The 17,526-nt window shown below is 43.1% G+C and overlaps 1 protein-coding gene across 3 annotated transcripts in view; it reads right to left on the reverse strand.

Annotated features, from left to right (window-relative positions):
- LOC115775926 (2-oxoglutarate dehydrogenase, mitochondrial-like) overlaps positions 1–17,526 on the reverse strand; it is a 39,215-nt gene that overhangs the window by 21,338 nt on the left and 351 nt on the right. For 2 of the 3 annotated variants that reach the window (XM_030723451.1, XM_030723453.1), the window contains exons 2-4: positions 15,394–15,772; positions 8,622–8,813; positions 5,670–5,772 (exon numbers count right to left, since the gene is read on the reverse strand). In XM_030723451.1, the coding sequence (XP_030579311.1) occupies positions 5,670–5,772; positions 8,622–8,813; positions 15,394–15,633 (535 nt within the window). In that variant the 5' untranslated portion in view covers positions 15,634–15,772. Of the gene's footprint in view, positions 1–5,669; positions 5,773–6,089; positions 6,109–8,621; positions 8,814–15,393; positions 15,773–17,526 lie in introns of those variants that run through there. The other variant, XM_030723452.1, reaches the window with a different exon arrangement.

Here is a 17,526-nt window from a genome sequence, read left to right on the forward strand (position 1 = left end):
GTCCTTTGACGTTGTGACAAACAAAACGATGTGTAAACCATGTGGGGCGACTATCTCGGGTAAAAACACGACAAATATTAAACATCATCTGCAAACCAGTCACCCAGATCTCCATGCAAAGGTCAGCATTTTAATGTCATGCAGGGTAAAGTGTTTTTCCCAGTTTGTGTTTAGAGAAAATCTCCACACCGCGGTGGATTAGCCTTTATAATCTTAGTCCTGAACACTGCCCTGTACCTTTCAGAGCGTCCTGCTGTAAAACGCTCGGATTATCTCAGTAAGGTGGTGTTAATGATCAGGTGTGTGGGAAGCAGGTGAAACGCTAATGTTAGTATTATTAATAATATTCCATAACTTTTAATAAATGTTTAATTTTGTTGTGTTATATTTTAGTCGACTAAATCAACTGTAGATTTAGTCGACTAATTCGTCAACTAAGACTAGATTAAAACTAAAACTATTCAGATGACTAAAACTAAATTAAATTTGCTGTCAAAATTAACACTGCTTCACATGCAGAGAACGTTTGGTGTTGCCCAACAGTGGATTTATCCTTTTGTGTTAAATCTACACCACAGGTACCCCATAACCTGTACACTGAGGTACATTGTAGGGTCTACACAGATTCAATACAGAACAATAAATTAATTTTAAGTGTGACTTTCTGCCTCAAATATCCATAAACAACCATTAAGGGGGTTCCTGGAGTTAGTGTGCTAACTCATTTCAATGCTGAGACTGAGTTATCACCGTCATGCATCATAAAAACTATTATCATCGGTTGATGGTGTAGGACGACCAAAGGAAATGGACTTTAGCTGTTCACACCTTCTTCCGGCTGACGTAGGATCGTCAGAGTTCGGACACTTAACTACAGGAAATGTAAAAGGGAGGATCTTTAGACATTAAATTTACATCCAAAATTTTTCAAATCAAGTCCTGACTGAGGTTTCTGAACTGGAGGCCTTTTAGTTTCTGTTTGTAGTCCGAGTGATACTGACCAATCACATATGAACCGACTCTGTTGGCAGGTAAAGCCTCAGTCATACAGGCCCTTTGGCAGCTGCCTGCATGGTAACCATAGGCTGCTGGGTTTACAGAGGTACACAGCTGCGACTGCTTTGGTCACTAGCAGATCACTGCAGTCGCAAACTACAAATGAACAACACTGGCCTTCAAAGTAAAAGCTTGGCCTTACTGCTGAAACCAAAAAGCCCAAACGCAGTTCCAAAAACGCTGCACTGCTGTGTAAAACATATGTAAAACTGAATGCAATGATTTCCAAATCTCATTAACGCATATTTTATTCACAATAGAACACAGGAAACATATCAAATGTTTCATTTTAAGAAAAATGTTTGAATTTGACGGCAGCAGCATGTCTATAAAAATTTGGGACAACGCAACAAATGGCTGGAAGCCATCCGTACAAAAAAAACAGCTGGATGAACATTTTGCAGCTAATTACACTCAGCATCTTCCACACAAACTGCTAACAACCAAACCAATCATAAGGAGGGTTTCAGTGCACCGGGCAACAGCAAGCAACCTCTTCAATTTATCAGACGGAAATGGAAATCTTGGCTCAGATGGTGGCTGGATAAACCGGAAGCGCCAACATCTTGAGACAAAAACCATGAGAGCAGCTGAGCAGGCCAAAACCTCCATCCTGCGGCATCATTAGTGTGGATTAATCCGTTTAAGCAATCCTGTTTTATTTTCTTAAAGTCCAGCAGCAGTTACAGTTGGTTCTAAGATATTAGAATGAGATGTTTGACCATTTCTCAGTGTTTGCTGACGAGTCGATCAGGAACGTTTCTAAATAAACTCAAAGGAAGCAGCTGCTTCAGCAACTACTGAGTGTTTTTTATTAAGCAAACATGCAGGAGGACGAAATATTCAGAGAGGAGTTTTAAGTCTGAACATGAGATCTGAGGCAGTAGAAGCAGGTCATCTGCAGGCCTGTCTCTTATATGGCCCTTTTTCCACTGATTGGGTGCCGGTGCCCAGTGCACGAACCGTTCAGCATTTTTTTTTCTACCGTGAACCCACTCGCTGCTCGGCCGAAAAACGGATTCAACTATTCAGCTAGCTGCTCGGGAACCAAGAATATGTGACGCAAGTGGCAGAAAGGCCAGACTCTGCCACTTCAACGTAAAGTTTTCTACTGCTAGTTCACTGCATGGTGTGTATTACACAAGAGAAGCGATTTTCACGACTGTGACTTAGTTTGGGCCCTAAGGCTGAACTTACTGCTTTGTATCAGTTCATATCACAGATAAAAGGACACAAAGTGCGTACTTGTCGTCTTGCTTGTTATCGTTGTCTGTGTTTACCTCTGTGCTGCACACAGATGCTGCAGTAGTTTCGTTTGGACCGTAAAATGTGTTCACAGCACAAGAAAGAGTTTGCAAAAGGGGAGCGTGTTCTCCCACATTTGTGCTCTTCGGCTTCCGTTTCCAGACGAGGACCCACCCACACTCATACATAAAACACAGGCCTGTTCTTAAGCGGTTCACCGGTTCATTGGAACCGGCACCAGCACTGGCACGAGCACCGGCACCTCATCAGTCAAAATGTGGTCTATGTGTGCAGGTCCTCCTGAATCCACACCAAATCAGGAGGGTTTCTAGCGAGGCTCTGAGGAAGCTTTCATTCCTCTGCGGCAACTTCATCACGTTGGGAAAAAGGGCAGTTCCCCTTTGTTAAAAATACCCTCAACATAGTAATCAGGGTTATTATTCACATGTCCCAGGTCTCAAGAAATCATCCAGGTTTTAAACTGACAAAGTCAGGATTAGGTAAAGATTCCCATTATGTTCAGTGTTTCCCACAGACTGAAGGAAAAATGTCCTCGGATACATCAACAGTCAAACAGACACAACTCACTACTGGAGAGACTGAAACTACAAACCATTACTAAGAATTTTTAAATACCTCAGGATTTTTAAACTACTGGACAACACTCAGAGAAAAGTTTTTTGGGTTTTTTTTTAGAAGCAAATTAAACATGTTTTTAAATCTCATATTTGGATGAGAAACCTCCACAGCTGATGGGTTCCTCTAATGGCTCACGCTGGCGGTTGATGGGATGTCTGATGTTTGTGAGATGGACAAATAAACCTTTGATTTGAGACGTGTCATGAATGGTAAAACAGATGAAGTACTAAAGTGGTACTAAAAATAGCTTTTGGGGGGTTTTGGTGGGGATTTTTTTTTAATCCTTTTATTTTCACGTTTATTTGCTTTTCTCTCCCGTTTAAATTTGTATGACCCAGCAGAACGTGTGTCATAATTTAATGGGTTTTACAGTATCATACTTTTGGGTTTAATAAATTCTAATAATAATTATACATTAGTCTGCTCATCATACTAACCAGAATACAAATACACAGGACGTCTTTAGTTTTGTCAGTTTTGCAGAAACAACCAGCCTGAAAAGCCAGGAGCTGTTCATTGACCTCACTACTGTGAACACCAGTATTCACTATTGCTCATGTGGATAATCACATGCGCCAAGGTGTGATTAAAGGCGTGGGTCGTTACAGTGGTTTTGGGTGAAACCACTGTAGGACTTTGCCCCACTCTATCAAGTGACCTGTTGAGGTCACCTGAAGAAAGGTGTGAGTGAGGGTTGAGGCGCCTGGGAAGGGAGCTCATGATAGCATTGTAGATGGGGGAAAGTTGGTGACCTTATCCACCTCCTCTGCTCAGCAGTGGTTGTTCACAGTGGACACAGATGGCTTCCTTGATTCCTCTTTCAAACCATCCTGGCCCAAAATGTGAACATTGGCATCCTGGAAAGAGCGACCTTTGACATTTAGGTGCAGATGTACAGCTGAGTCTTGCCCAGCATACACGATGTTGCTTATCTTGTGTTTAGGAGTTTTGTCTTTGGGATGAACCAGTTTTTGCCTTGGAGTTGGTGTCTGACACTCTTTCTTGTGCATCTTCATGTTTTTAAAGGTCTTTTTTACATGTGTGTTCCTTTTGTTTCCCTTCTGCTTTAGAGGGAAAGTTTTCTGGTGTTGCAGGGTCCCGGTCACCCCAAGTTTGTGTTCCAGTGGGTGGTGGGAGTCAAAGAGTAGGTACTGGTCTGTCTTGCTGTAATCAGAAAATGACTACAGGGAGACAGCTCCTTACAAAAGAGAACCAGCTTAACCCCAGATCAGATTTGCACTGTTAGACTTCTGCCCTACCACAGCATATTTCAAATATGAGGAGGGTTTCTACAGAGAACAGCATGGATGTGCCGTGGGCTGCCTTACGCGGCAGGTTTGTCAGAGAAACTTAGGTGAAGTTTCTCCAAGCATGACATCCCAGTATACTTCAAACCAAGTCACACTGAGGCAAAAACTGGTCCATCCCAAACACAAGATAAGCAACATAGTGAATGCTGTGCAGTGAGGAGTGCTTGGATCTCTATATTTGAGAAACCAAACAGACTCTTGACATATGCATGGCACAACATAGAAGACCCACTTCTACAGGACAAGACTCAGCTGTACATCTGCACCTAAAGGTCAAATGTCACTCTTTGAGGATGCCAACATTCACATTTTGAACCAGGAAGACAGATGGTTTGAACGAGGAGCCAAAGAAGAAATCTATGTCTACTGTGAACAACCATCACTGAACAGAGGTGGTGGATAACGACACCAACCTTCCCCCGTTTACAACGCTGTCCTGAGCTCCCTTCCCAGGTGCCTGAAGCCCCATTCACACCTTTCTTCAGATGACCTCAACAGATCACTTAATAGAATGCAGTGAAGTCTCTCAGCGGTTTCACCCAGAGCCAATAATTGTAATGACCCGTGCCTTTTTCTAACACCTTGGCTCATGTACTACCCTGCAGGTAAGTGGACATGAGACTGGCTGGTTAACAGCAACAATCCTTTCAAAATAAGTGTGAGAAGGGCACTCGGGTGTCTCAGTGGTGGAGCAGGTGACCACATGCATATGCCGCTTTGCGGTGAGGGCGGCGCAGGTTTGAGTCCCCGCCTGTTGCTGATTTGCCTGCTTGTCTTTCCCCCATTTCCTGTCTCTACACTGTCAACAAAAAGCCGCTGTGGCCAAAAAAAAAAAAAAAAAAGACTGAGCAGACTGTAGGGTTTTTTCTAAAGTCCCACAACAGGAAATAAAATGATTTGAGGTATTTTTAAAATAATCTTCAAAGTGAAATCAAAGTCACTCCCAGAAAGTGAATATGATTTGATTTTTTTTTTAAAGATTTATTTCTATGTTTGGGGTTAAATTACAGAACATAAATATAAAGATTTACTTTTTAAACAGAATGAACGAGTTTGTTGATGTTATGTCTTTTTCTGCTCTCATGGACGGTTTGGCAGCTGTTCAGTCGCTGTGGGAAACACTGAATTCATGTGAGGTTAATTTTCAGGACCATTCATCACAGATATGAAGGTCCTGAAAGGTTAGATGATGAAGAGCGATTCAGTTTTAGACCAAGAAATAAAATCTTGAAACAGTTCAGAATTCTATAAAAAAAAACAAAAAAAAAAAAACTTACTTATACACCAGAAGAAACTCTTCTGGTGTATAAGTAAGTTTCAGAAAACTCCCCAGACTATGAGGAGGAGCTGGCCTGCAAGGCAGAGCAACAGCAACAAACAGACGAAGAGGAGGTCGATTTCGGAGGTTCAGCTCCTCACCCAGCTTGTCGGAGGAGGTGATAATGTCAGTGGGGACACACGAGTCCAGATCAGCGTCCATGATGCCAAGAGGGTCCAACTGGGCCACATGGTGCCCTCGGATCTACGGGAAGTGACAACAGCAGAGCCCACCCGGGGTAGGGAGGAGGAGGAGGAGGGCAGGGTGAAATGAAATGAAGGAGGAGGAGGAGGAGATGCAATCAAATAACCGACAGAGGATGTGAAAAGCCAAGCAGATGAGAAGCAGGATGGAGGGAAGAAATCAGAAAAGGAGGAATATTAAAATATTAGAAAAATAGGAAGCGTTATAGGAGCAGAGAGGAAGAGGAAGAGGAGAGAGGGAGGGTGGGTGGGTGGGTGGGAAGGAAAAGCAATGTTAACAACATGGTTTGTTTGGTGGTTTAGTTGTGGCGCTCTCACCGACATCCTGGAATCCAGCATTCACTGGAGCGTCATCAAAATTCACACAGCTGATTCCCAGCGGGTCCAGATGGGCATTGTGATGACCCATCACCTGAACACACACACACACATATATACACACATTCACGCAGTTACCACAACAGCAGGTTCAGGTCCTCACAGGTCATCACAGCTGAGTAAAGTCCAGATTGAGACTTTTTAAAGGATCATTGACTGTAATCCAGTCTGTTGTATTCCCTGTTAACACATCTGCAGAGTCTCTGTGGAAATGGCGCAATAATTATTACACCCAGGTTGTATCTTCCTGTCCTGAAAGCCACATGGAGCTGCTGCAGGGTAATATTTCCCATCATGAGTTTGTCATTCTCATAACTTTCAAAGCTCTTTAGAGGAACTGGCCCATTGGTCTGTTACAAATACAAAGACAGCCTGAGTATGCCGACTTCAGCGGAATAAAGTTTTACAACGTCACCAGTTCATTCCAATCCAATGATACGAGCACACTGTAATATATAATTCAGGGTGATTATTTTAATACTGAAATAAATTAATTTGATTGCTCGAGAGTTCAAGGACGGCAGTCTGATGAAAGCTGTAATGCTTGCACATGTTTCAGCTAGTGAGTGAACAGAAGTAGATCAGAATCATGGAGCATTCTTTAAACGATCAGGACTGTGGTCAAACGATTTTTTTTAAACCACATTTTTTTGGTTATTTATCCCCCCAAATAAAGAGCGGGGCCTGACCTAAAGCCACAGTTTTGGGCAAATGTTTCAGTGCTTTAATCTGTACATGAATCATCTAAAAATGTCTGGCTGCCTGGAAACAAATTCAGAAACGCAAAGGTCAGGGGTCGGCCAAATTCTAAGAACTTTGAATCGCAAAGACAGCGAAAATGCTTCAAAACAGGACACAGTCTATGGCTCTACCCAAAAATTAGACCATCTGGATATTCAGTTAATAATTGGTTCCTAAAATGTGAAAAACATCTGCCGTCTCGGCTTGGGCACATGACCTCTGCAGAAACATCTATGATTGGAGGGTTTTTGCCAAAGAAAAATTAAAACCAAATTTAATAATTTTGTTGATTCGTCTTTTATTTACTCATGTATGATCAATCTATTTTCCTTTATAAGATGGTTTGAAAAACCAACAGCTCATTCAGGCTTAATCTGCGGCTCTGTGCGGCTTGTGGAAGTAAATTATAAGTATCCAATTGAAGGGCATTTTATTTTTGTCAGTTTGGTTTTTGTTGTAGTTTTAAATTGGAACATTATTGTGATCTTGAAATATTAAAATAAAATCATTTTATTTATCTATTTATTTATTTTCATTTCTCAATATATGCCTCACTCGCGGTAGCCGCTACCGGCTTCCGCTACTATTTGCGGCTCTCGCTGTTTTGTTTTTCGTGGAAACCGGGTTCAAATGGCTCTTTCCAGATTACAGGTTGCCGACCCCTGCTATAAGGTAACACAGACTCAATGTCTTCACTGTGTGTGGAGCAGTCTTCCAATGTGGGCTGCCTTGCACCGAAGAATCATTCTGAGTCTGGAAAATCCCTCAACATCCACAGAAACAGGTCGACTGACCCTGACCTTCCTACCCCATTACAGCAGAGGTGGGAGTGTTCGCATGACCACAGAGACACTTGAATCAAAGTCAGCGGGTCCAAAGAGAACATACCCGGCTGCACAAAACGTCAGTCAGAGCAACACGACCTCAACATCTGTGGAAATCTTTTTATTTCTTCAGAGAGAATTCAATTCAAATTTATTTACACACAGTCACCTCCCGGCGCTTTGTAAGAGCTGTGGAAGAGAGACAGAGATTAATAATAATAATAACAAATAGAGAAGAATAAAAAAGAGAAACTGTGGACTGAAAGCTTTCTGCACTCAGCTCTGAGAATCCCCAATTCTGATCATAGATTATTGATCAGGGTGGGTTTGTGTGACCTGTGAAGACCTGAACTAACCACACAGACATTTTCATCAACAAACAGCAATCAATAAGCAAGTGAAGATGGATTAGACTTCACTTTAAACATGAACCCACACAGCACAGATTTCACTCTGTTAGTACAAACACGCATGACTGCTCAAAGGTCAGAGGTCACTGACAAAAAAAAAAAAATCAGGGGGAAAACAGTTTTTAAATAATCAGACATTTCAGAGATATCAGCTAAGGTTGATGGATTTACTGATCATTAATGAGTACGTCTGTAGGCACACAGAGGACCAGTTTCACCCCTGGGATCTAATGCCACATCACCCAATCAGTTTATCAAGTCAGAAGGATCATTAATCATTTGAAAAACTTTGTTATGATCACATCAGCTCAGCTGTAAACTCTAAACTGCCTCCTGCAGCACAAAGGCTTCAGAGCAATAGTGAGGAAGGTCACCTAAGACGCTCTGTGGCACAAAACAATGATATGAAACTCTTTGTAGGACCTTTAGTGAGAATACACATTCCATACTGATGGGTTCCTGGGTCTGCCTGTGCTCAGGTGTGTGTTTGGGTGTACCTGGTAAGCCCTGATGAGCGATTGGACAGCCAGGTGATCCTCCACCAGCTTCTCTACGTTGGGCTGAGCGCCGACCAGAGAGGAGAGCTGAGGGGCGACGAGACTCGACGCCGCAGACAGAGCCAGAGGAGACTGGTAGGCGGCGCCGGGAGGAGCACCAGCATTGGCATTCCGGAAAAACACATCCCACGACTGCAGGACAGGAAAAAGTGACAAAGAGGATGAAGGAAAAGATTTGAATATGCTGAGGTGTGTGCTCTCATAGGTTAGATCCAGATTCGAACCTATGATGTGCTGTGTCTATATTTTTGAAGGCTAACCTGTCTTACTGGACTGAAAGCACTTCAGGTCGATGTCTACTGTTTTTTATACGTGCTGAATGAATAAAAGGGAATAATGTGCTGCGGTGGGTGGCATCAGAACAGCTAACCAGCGCTGTACGAACATGAACACTGAGTATAACTGAGTCGTATTTGTGGTGCTGACTAGCGAGGGTGGCAGAGGTGGCAAAAGTACTGACATTCTGTACTTAAGTAGAAGTACAAGTACTTGTGTTCAAAAATACTTTGGTAAAAGTCGAAGTACTGGTTCAACTTCTTTACTTAAGTAAAAGTAAAAAAGTACAGGCTCTGAAATGTACTCAAAGTAAGAAAGTAAAAGTAGTTCTTTGGCAGACATTTCTACCTGCTATTTTTGTGTAAAGCTAAACAAACCTCATTATTATATATTATTGTAATTATATAAAATAAACATAAGAACACAAATGTTATTCTAGTCTAAATTTTAATCCTAATGAATGCACTCAGCTTGAATCTGTTATGTAGGACACAAACTGTGAAAGGCAATTTAAACACAGCTCTATTCTCATAGTAGAGGGTGACTGTGTCTCCACCTAAACACAAACATGAGGATACTCAGGGGTTACAGTGGGATTCAGAAGGTGGAGGAACCCTAAGATCAGCTGTAGTGGCTCTGCATGGGGAGAAGAATCACAACTTTCTATTGTGAGCTGCAGTAAATGATGTTGGTGTGCAGGCTGTGATCAGCTGACCTGCTGCTGCTGCTCCGAGGTTTACTGCTCTGTGTGGATGAACTGAATTCACAAAGATGTAACCCAGTATTTCACAGCTATCTGAGCTGATCTCCATCCCCTACACTGACAGCATACAGGCTGTAGAAATGTTGGATTCAGTGAATGAATCTCAGCATCAGCAGCTTTGATTCAGACTCATCTCTGCTGCACTGATGTAACCTGTAACTCTGACCACGAACACAGCCTCTGTGCACCAACACAGAGCTTTACTGTAAATACAGTACAATAAGCTAACCTGTTTATCACACACTAAACTGCAGTATTTTCGTACAATATTTGAATTACACGAAGTCAGGAGTGCAAAACAAACTCAGTTTGTTTTGCACTCCTTACCTTTAATTCTAACCTCTCTTCTTCCTCTCCTGTCCTCTTTCTCCATCTCTGAGTGAACTTCTCTCTCTTTGCTCTCCCTGTAAATACAGCAGCTCTTCTTTTAGCTAGCAGACACACTGTGTGACAAACTGCACACACTTTGTGTGTTTGCTGATATTTGTTGAGCATTTAGAAACGTTGCATTTACCTGCCACACGTTACTCCCTTCATGCTCGCTCCTCTTCTGTAGCGCTAGCTAAGCTGTTTATGTGCCGCAGCGCAACTTACGGACTCGGTCCGGCCCGCTGTAACCCCTGATTATAGGGCTATAAATGAGACATTAATTATATGGGTTTACGTATTTAATCTCTTTGTACCCGATAAGCCCCGGGGATGGAGGATACGCCAGTACGATTGTCTCTTATCTGTTATTATTCCTCCGTTTAGCCTCAGATCGTTTGTTTGACTGCGCACTGACTGGAAATGCAAGCTTCTCCCTGACGTGTTAAAAAGTAACGAGTCTGTTTGAAAATGTAAGAAGTAGAAAGTACAGATACTTGTGTAAAAATGTAGGGAGTAAAAGTAAAAAGTACTGAGAAAAATAAATACTCAAGTAAAGTACAGATACCTAAAAAATCTACTTAAGTACAGTAACGAAGTATTTGTACTTCGTTACTTCCCACCTCTGGAGGGTGGTGACATTTAACGGTCTGCTGACTTCAGGAGAAAAGGGGAAGAGAAAAAGCAGAAAGAAGAAAGGTGACAACAGGGAGAACGACATTTCTTAATGAAAGCGTTTCACCATCATGACTTCAGGTGGCGTTGTGTCAGAGCGCTCTGAATCTCTCATGAATCACACAAACATCTGAGTCCCAGGAAGAAATGCTGCATTGTGTACAGCTGCAGGAGAGGCTGATTTCAGCATCGTCTGAACGAAAACGCCTTCCTCTTCAGATTGAGTCTTCATTTCTCACCTTTTTAGCTTCTCGCTTGTATCCAATCTGCTCTTTTATGCCACATAACTCATTTTAAAGCTGTTTAATTTATATCCAGCTTTTTATTCACTGATTAAATCCACTCATTACTGCACATTACATCCTGTTACGTTTCTGTCTTTGATCTTATTTCATCTTAATGTGTTTTATTATACATTTGTTTCATTTATGACTCGAGCTCATTTAAACTGTGATGTTTCATCTTTAGTTTATTGCTGTTTATCATTTGTATTATGACCATTGGTTGGGTCCTACTGTCAGTGTGTCAGTCATCTGTGACATACTGGTGAGACCAGCAGGGGTCTGTGGGAGGTTGGTTGTTATTCCGGGGCACCTGTGCAGGTGAAATGGATCCACAGTGGTTTCTGCTTCCTATCTGGACAGACTGATATGTATGGAAGCATGTTTCTGCCACTGAGTATTTCTGCCAAGTATTTCTCATCTGATGTTAGCTATAAAAACGCGACTATATTAAACATGAGCAGAGCTTTTCTCTGCTTATTGTTGCTGGTGTGTGCTGTAAAAACACTCAGGTATACAGGCTTGAACACAAAATTACCTGAATTAATTTAGGTTCATGAATATGCGCATCATTTGTCTGTGAATATTAAAATGAATACTGATGCAGGCTTTTATTTTACCCAAAGACCTCGAACCAACTGAACTGCTGTGCTGGGCATAAATTAATGTCTGCAGACCTCAATGAACCCAACGCTGTAAAAAAGAGTGGGCCAAAATTCCTCCACACTGATGAAGTCACACAGGAAATCCTCACTCCAATGTGTTGCTGCTGAAGGAGGTCCTACAGACTGCTGAATCAGGAGATGTGCAGCATTTTGGAACAGTGATCCTGACTGGTTTTAAACAATCTGCAGATCCATCAGCATGCATGGATTTGAACATATTTCAGCTCTTTCTGTTGCACCTCAAATACTCTGAGTCAGTCAGACACTCTGAAAGGAAACGTGGCCTGGCCCGCTCTGGAGTGAAGTTTACGTCCTGGGTCCAGCTAGTAGGCACAGCTAATAACAGCAAGGTCACTCCATCAGGTCGTTATGTAACAACTGTGACATGTAACATGACCCACACGCAGACTTCGCTGCAGGATTTACCGTGTGTGCGTTTTCACAGTCATTCCTTGCGTTCACAGTCAAAATTGCGTGGGTGCAGCTCCGAGCTGATGCAGTGAAAGTCGTGTTAACACCTGATCAAACTGAAAGTCCATACTGAAGCTCTGACCACTGATTCTCAGGTCTGTGTTTAGTTTAAGGCCTTCAATAAAAGAACTTCCTATTTCACGTCAGCCTTTGTTAATGAGATCAACAAACCATGTTTCAGGCTCATTTGCGCTCGTTAAAGCTGCAGAATCTGACGCAGGACGAGCTGATTGAAGGTGGATGGCCTCAAGCTGTGGACCCTGAAGTAGGTCTGTCATGTGGCTAAAGCTTCTGGAAGTTATAATTAGCTGAATGTCCTTTAGTGCTCGGTTAAAATGTGTTCCAACAGAGAGAGAAAGCCGTGTCACCTTCATGAACCCAGAGCCTGTGTGAAGATGAATAATACAGAACCATAATAATCATTACATAACTCTGAACTGCGGCTGCTTTCTGCCAGCTTTGGACTCATTTGTTAGATAATGCTGCTGAGACTATTGAAGGGTTTGTTAAACCTTCAGTGGTTGTCTCTGTGTTAGCCCTGCGACAGACTACTGACCTGTCCAGGTGTACCCCGCCTCTCACCCTATGGCAGCTGGGATAGGCTCCATTATTTCTGACTTTTAAAATGACCTCCTGGAGTGCTTTTTTGAGTGACGTCATGCTCACAGCTGTTACTTTTTTCTTTTTAAAACAGCTGTTACTTTTGAAGAGGATGTGATCACATGGGCTCAAAGAGTTTTTAGCACTACCCCAGCCAATCAGACCTGCTGCTGCTGCTTTTAAGTACAGTTATTATAGTGGCAGTGGTGCAGTGGGTAGGCATTCGCCATGCAGCCGGAGGGTTGCCGGTTCAAGCCCCTGTCCCTGCGCTGCATCCTTGGGCAAGACACTTAAACCACATTGCCTAACGGTAGCGCCGGTCTCTGGCTGCATGACCGCAGATGCTCATCTCTGGATGAGTGATCTGGAACGATCATTTCATTGTGCGCGCACAGCACAATGACAATGAGTTGAATCTAACATTATTGTGTCAGCCTTTCCTCCCTGTACCACTTCCTTAAGAATGGCTTCCTGACAGCCGCTCTTCCACTGAAACCATTTCTGATGAGGCTTCAGTGAACAGTAAATGGATCAGCTGAAGGTTCAGATCAAGGTTCTAGCCAGAAAAAAGCCCAGTGCATTCAGTGGGGGTTAAACACTAAATGCTGCACCCACTTGCTAATTGAGCGATGGTGAACTGTTAGACCTGAATTATGCCGCATTTATCATTAGTACCTACTCAGCACGGCTCGACTTGACTCGGCACAGTTTGTAGGCATTGCAATTAGTAATAACAATCTTTGTAGATGTGTAGTTACATTTCTCGAGAGGCGCACATCAGTTTAAGTTGTATGTTACAGCGCAGAGTGGGGGGATTTCTGGTTATGCATGTAGGACTGACGCAGAACTCTGATTCAGGTCTTATTAAAAAGTGCTAAAAGCACTTTTTAATAGGATCAAGAAATGGAACAATCATGTTTTTGTGATAGGCTGCTAGAAACAAAGAGCCAAAAAGCACTTTAAAAAGTAAAAAGAAAACCAGGGGTGGCTCAAAACTTTTGCTCAGTACTGTATATTTCATTACGGCTGTAAAGAAGTCAACTCCTTACAACTATAAACAAACACACACCACTGTTCTCCACACAGGCTTTATGTGGATGTGTCATTTTAGCATTTGACAGATCAAAGCCGTCAACGAGGAATTTACTAACAAAAACTATCCTCACTCTTATTCTGGAAGAGTTTTGTCACTGCTAACCAGCGAACCATCATTCTTCCTGTTTCATGGTCCAGATGTGCTTGATATTTTTCAGCTGCTTCTCCTGTGGTCAGACTCCAGCTCCACCATGTTGGTCTGCAGCTGGATGTCCTGGATAGTCCTGGTTGTTCTGGAGGGTCATTCTAAACAGAACCTGCAGCAGGTGGAGAACTGGTTCCTGAACCGCTACACAGAACAGAACCAGGACTGCCAACTGCAGAACATCCTGGAGGAGTCTGAGAGAGGTGGCTGATTACACCGATCCTGCCACAAAGTTAATATGTGCAGATGAGAAATGTACAAACATTATAATATTCAAGAATTCATTAAAAAAAAAACAAAACAAAAAAAAAAACTCAGCACAAATGCAGACTAAATCTGTGGAAGCGTCTCTCACTAACATTTCACAGAATGAGTGTTTTCATGATTCAGCTGAAAGCTGAATCAGCTGACCAGAAATATGAGCAACATATTTAACACAAATGGGGCGACTGACATGAAGGGTGGGGACGCGAGCACACTGGATCTTTATGACACTGAAACCAAATATGTGGTTTTGTTTTCTTGGAAAAATGATGGCGAGTATTCACGGAAGCATGGACACAGTCGTTGCTCGGCGTGCACCACAGCAAACCAGGACATGTTTGTAACTAAATAAAAAGGGTTCATGGTTTCCTCGTTAGAGCTGACAATAATCCCTCAATTCCTGCCACATTTGACCAAAGTTTCGGAGCTTTAGGCTGTTCTCAGCACTCACTTTCACACAGTTTTTTCCAGACTGACAAACTTTGTGACCTGTGAAAACCCTTGAAGGAGTTCCATAAATTCCAATAAGGTGGAAAATGACATCATAGGGTGTGTTGAACTTGGCTAGATCCAAGGATTCCAACGGTATCTTAATCTCCAAAAATTGACCACATGGGTCACAAGTTACCGTTGCAAAGGAAAGTCTAACTTTGCCCCATTGGTGGCGCTAGAGTGCTGAAGGTAGTGGCACATAACTTGGTGAAAATTATATTGAGACTGTCCTGTCCTCCTTAAGGAGGTGCTACAGCAGCCTGTTTCAGTCAGAGGATGAACTGAGGGGCTGACCCTGCCTTTGGGATAGTGACCAAAATTAAAGCAGATTATCTGTTACAGGGAGAAGGATACCTTCAAAGGAAAAAAAAAAAAAAAAAGAAGCTTTTAGAGACTTATTATTGGGTCAAAATCACCAAAACCTTTAACTTTTGACTGGCTACACACAGTTTTTATCTTCCAGTAAAATTACAGTTAGACTTCTTTCTAAGAGGTTTTTGGAGGTGTTTTTTTTTTTTAGCGTGAGTGTATGTGTGAAGTCAGCAGTAACAACAAACTGATGGATGCCCTTTGTACTGCACTGCCCCTCCACGCCTGCAGGGGCTCCACTGCTCCTTACCTTGTGTACACTCTTGGGGTTCTCCAACCAGGCGTAGTACATCTCCTCCACGTAGTTGGAGCTTGTCCCATTTAGGAATGGCTCAGAGGCCACCGGTGCCGTGTAGCACCGGATTGGCTGAAACGTCCTTTTGCCACCAGTGGAGGTGCCTGTGATTGGCCGCTGCGGGCCAAAAGTCTGAGCCGCCTGTGAGGCGGTGAGCGGACGCAATCGCGCCGCACAAGTCCTTAAACGATGCATGAGCAGTCCTTAAAGTATCACACACACGGCGGTGGTGGTCGGTCCAATGGTGCCGACGTCCTCGACCTCAGAACGAGTGGAGGAGGTAAAAGCGGGTCAGTCCCAGGACAGGAAGCAGTCAGACGTCCACGTCAGTCCACTGAGAGAAGAAGAGATAGAGTTAACCCCTCTTCTTCAGTCATGGTCATGGTGCACCTTGCTAACAAACATTAAACCAAATATTAGTTGGGGGGTGTATGTATATTTTTGAGCCTGTGTAGATTATAGACAATCCAAAATAAATTTAAACTTGTGCACCCAGGTCTTGTTTTGTTAACATCATTAAAGACGTGTGCTGTACTTCCACCCTGGAAAAAGAACAGATTAAAGAAATCATTAAAAGGCTCAAATTACCACGACATTCAAGTTCATTGTGAAGAGAAGGAAACTTCTGACCACAAGTGTAACTGAAATTATTACTATATCCTTTGAAAGAATGACACAATGGAGTTAAATACATGAAGGTTTTTTATTTACAGACTCATCTTGAGCAGTGAGACTCCTTAGACTTGTAGTTATGTCACATGTGTGATTAAATCTGGCAGGATCTGATGGATTATAATCGCTGTTCCATTAAATGTGCTGAGAGGAAAGAATAAATGTAAAAACTGAACTCGGATATAGCTATCTGACATAAGGTCAGTGCAAACTCGGGAACAAAGTTTCTTCAGATAAACCTTCAGACCCTCGGCCTGCTGCACAGAGGTCTGGACGATCTTCCAGGAATGGTGACGCTGTTTTCCGGTGATCTGATTGGCCGGCAGCCTGTGATTGGTGGTTGTAGAGCTCTTATCTCAAACAAAAACTACCCAGGAGCAAAGTATAGGTGCTCCACCACAAAATAGCCCTAAAAGAAGGCCTGCGTGATCAGCAGGGCCTGTCCTGTTCAAAATGGGGGAATTACGAATGTAAACACAGTATAGCTGAGCAAAGAGTCCGCACCTCTAGTCTTTGACCTTCTGATAAACAAAAATAGATTTTATGCCTGACAAAATGAAACTAAACTAATCGAAAGTATTCTGATTACAATGTTGGGGTTTTTTCTTCAGAACAAGTCCCAGATCTCTTGTGTTTAGTTACGTGAGATACGAGAAGGGTCTTCTGTGTTGTGGGAACCAAGAAGTGGCACCAAACTGTCCTCCAATCCTATCAATTCCTTTAATCGTGCTGGCATGCAAACATTGACGTGTAACTCATGAAACCTGCGTCTATCCCGCACAGGGATCTGTGCATAACAGGCGTGTCACGCCGGATCTGACAGAAAACTGGGGTAAGTCTGAAAAGCCTGCTTCTCTGAACAAAGAACAGGTTGTGAAAGTTCTCAAAACCCTTTCCAGTGCGATAACCGGAACCGTGTCGTGGGTCCTACGGGGTCGCGGGGTCCCCTGCTGGCCCCCTCGCGGCCTCCCAGCGGGTCTATCCGCTTTGTTTTGACCTTGTTCGGGCTCCACTCCCAGCCAGCTCTCCTTCCCCTCGACCCTGCCTGGACCCGCCCACAACCTGCCTACCGCGCTTTCTGATTGGCCGCCTATGCGAAAGCCAAACATCGCTATTGGCCAGGCGCACAGTCAATCACTGTGTCCTTTCACGAGTCATGAGTTCCCGAAAATGCCTCCGTGTTCCCCAAACATCGTAAAATTGCGTTTTTTTGAATGTTTAATGAAGTATGGTGGAGTCCGAGCCACCTGGAGCGGCTCTCACTATGCGCAAACGCTTAGCATCAATGCTAACGCCTTACATTATGTAATTAGCTCATTAGCTTCACCGAAACGCCTCTACCTTCCATTAACTGCTGTTAGCGCACTCGGGCGGCGGTGCTGATCAGGTTTCCGTGCTTGTTTACCTTCAGTAGAA

The sequence above is a fragment of the Archocentrus centrarchus genome, unplaced genomic scaffold (assembly GCF_007364275.1).
Source record: "Archocentrus centrarchus isolate MPI-CPG fArcCen1 unplaced genomic scaffold, fArcCen1 scaffold_26_ctg1, whole genome shotgun sequence".
NCBI lineage: Eukaryota > Metazoa > Chordata > Actinopteri > Cichliformes > Cichlidae > Archocentrus > Archocentrus centrarchus.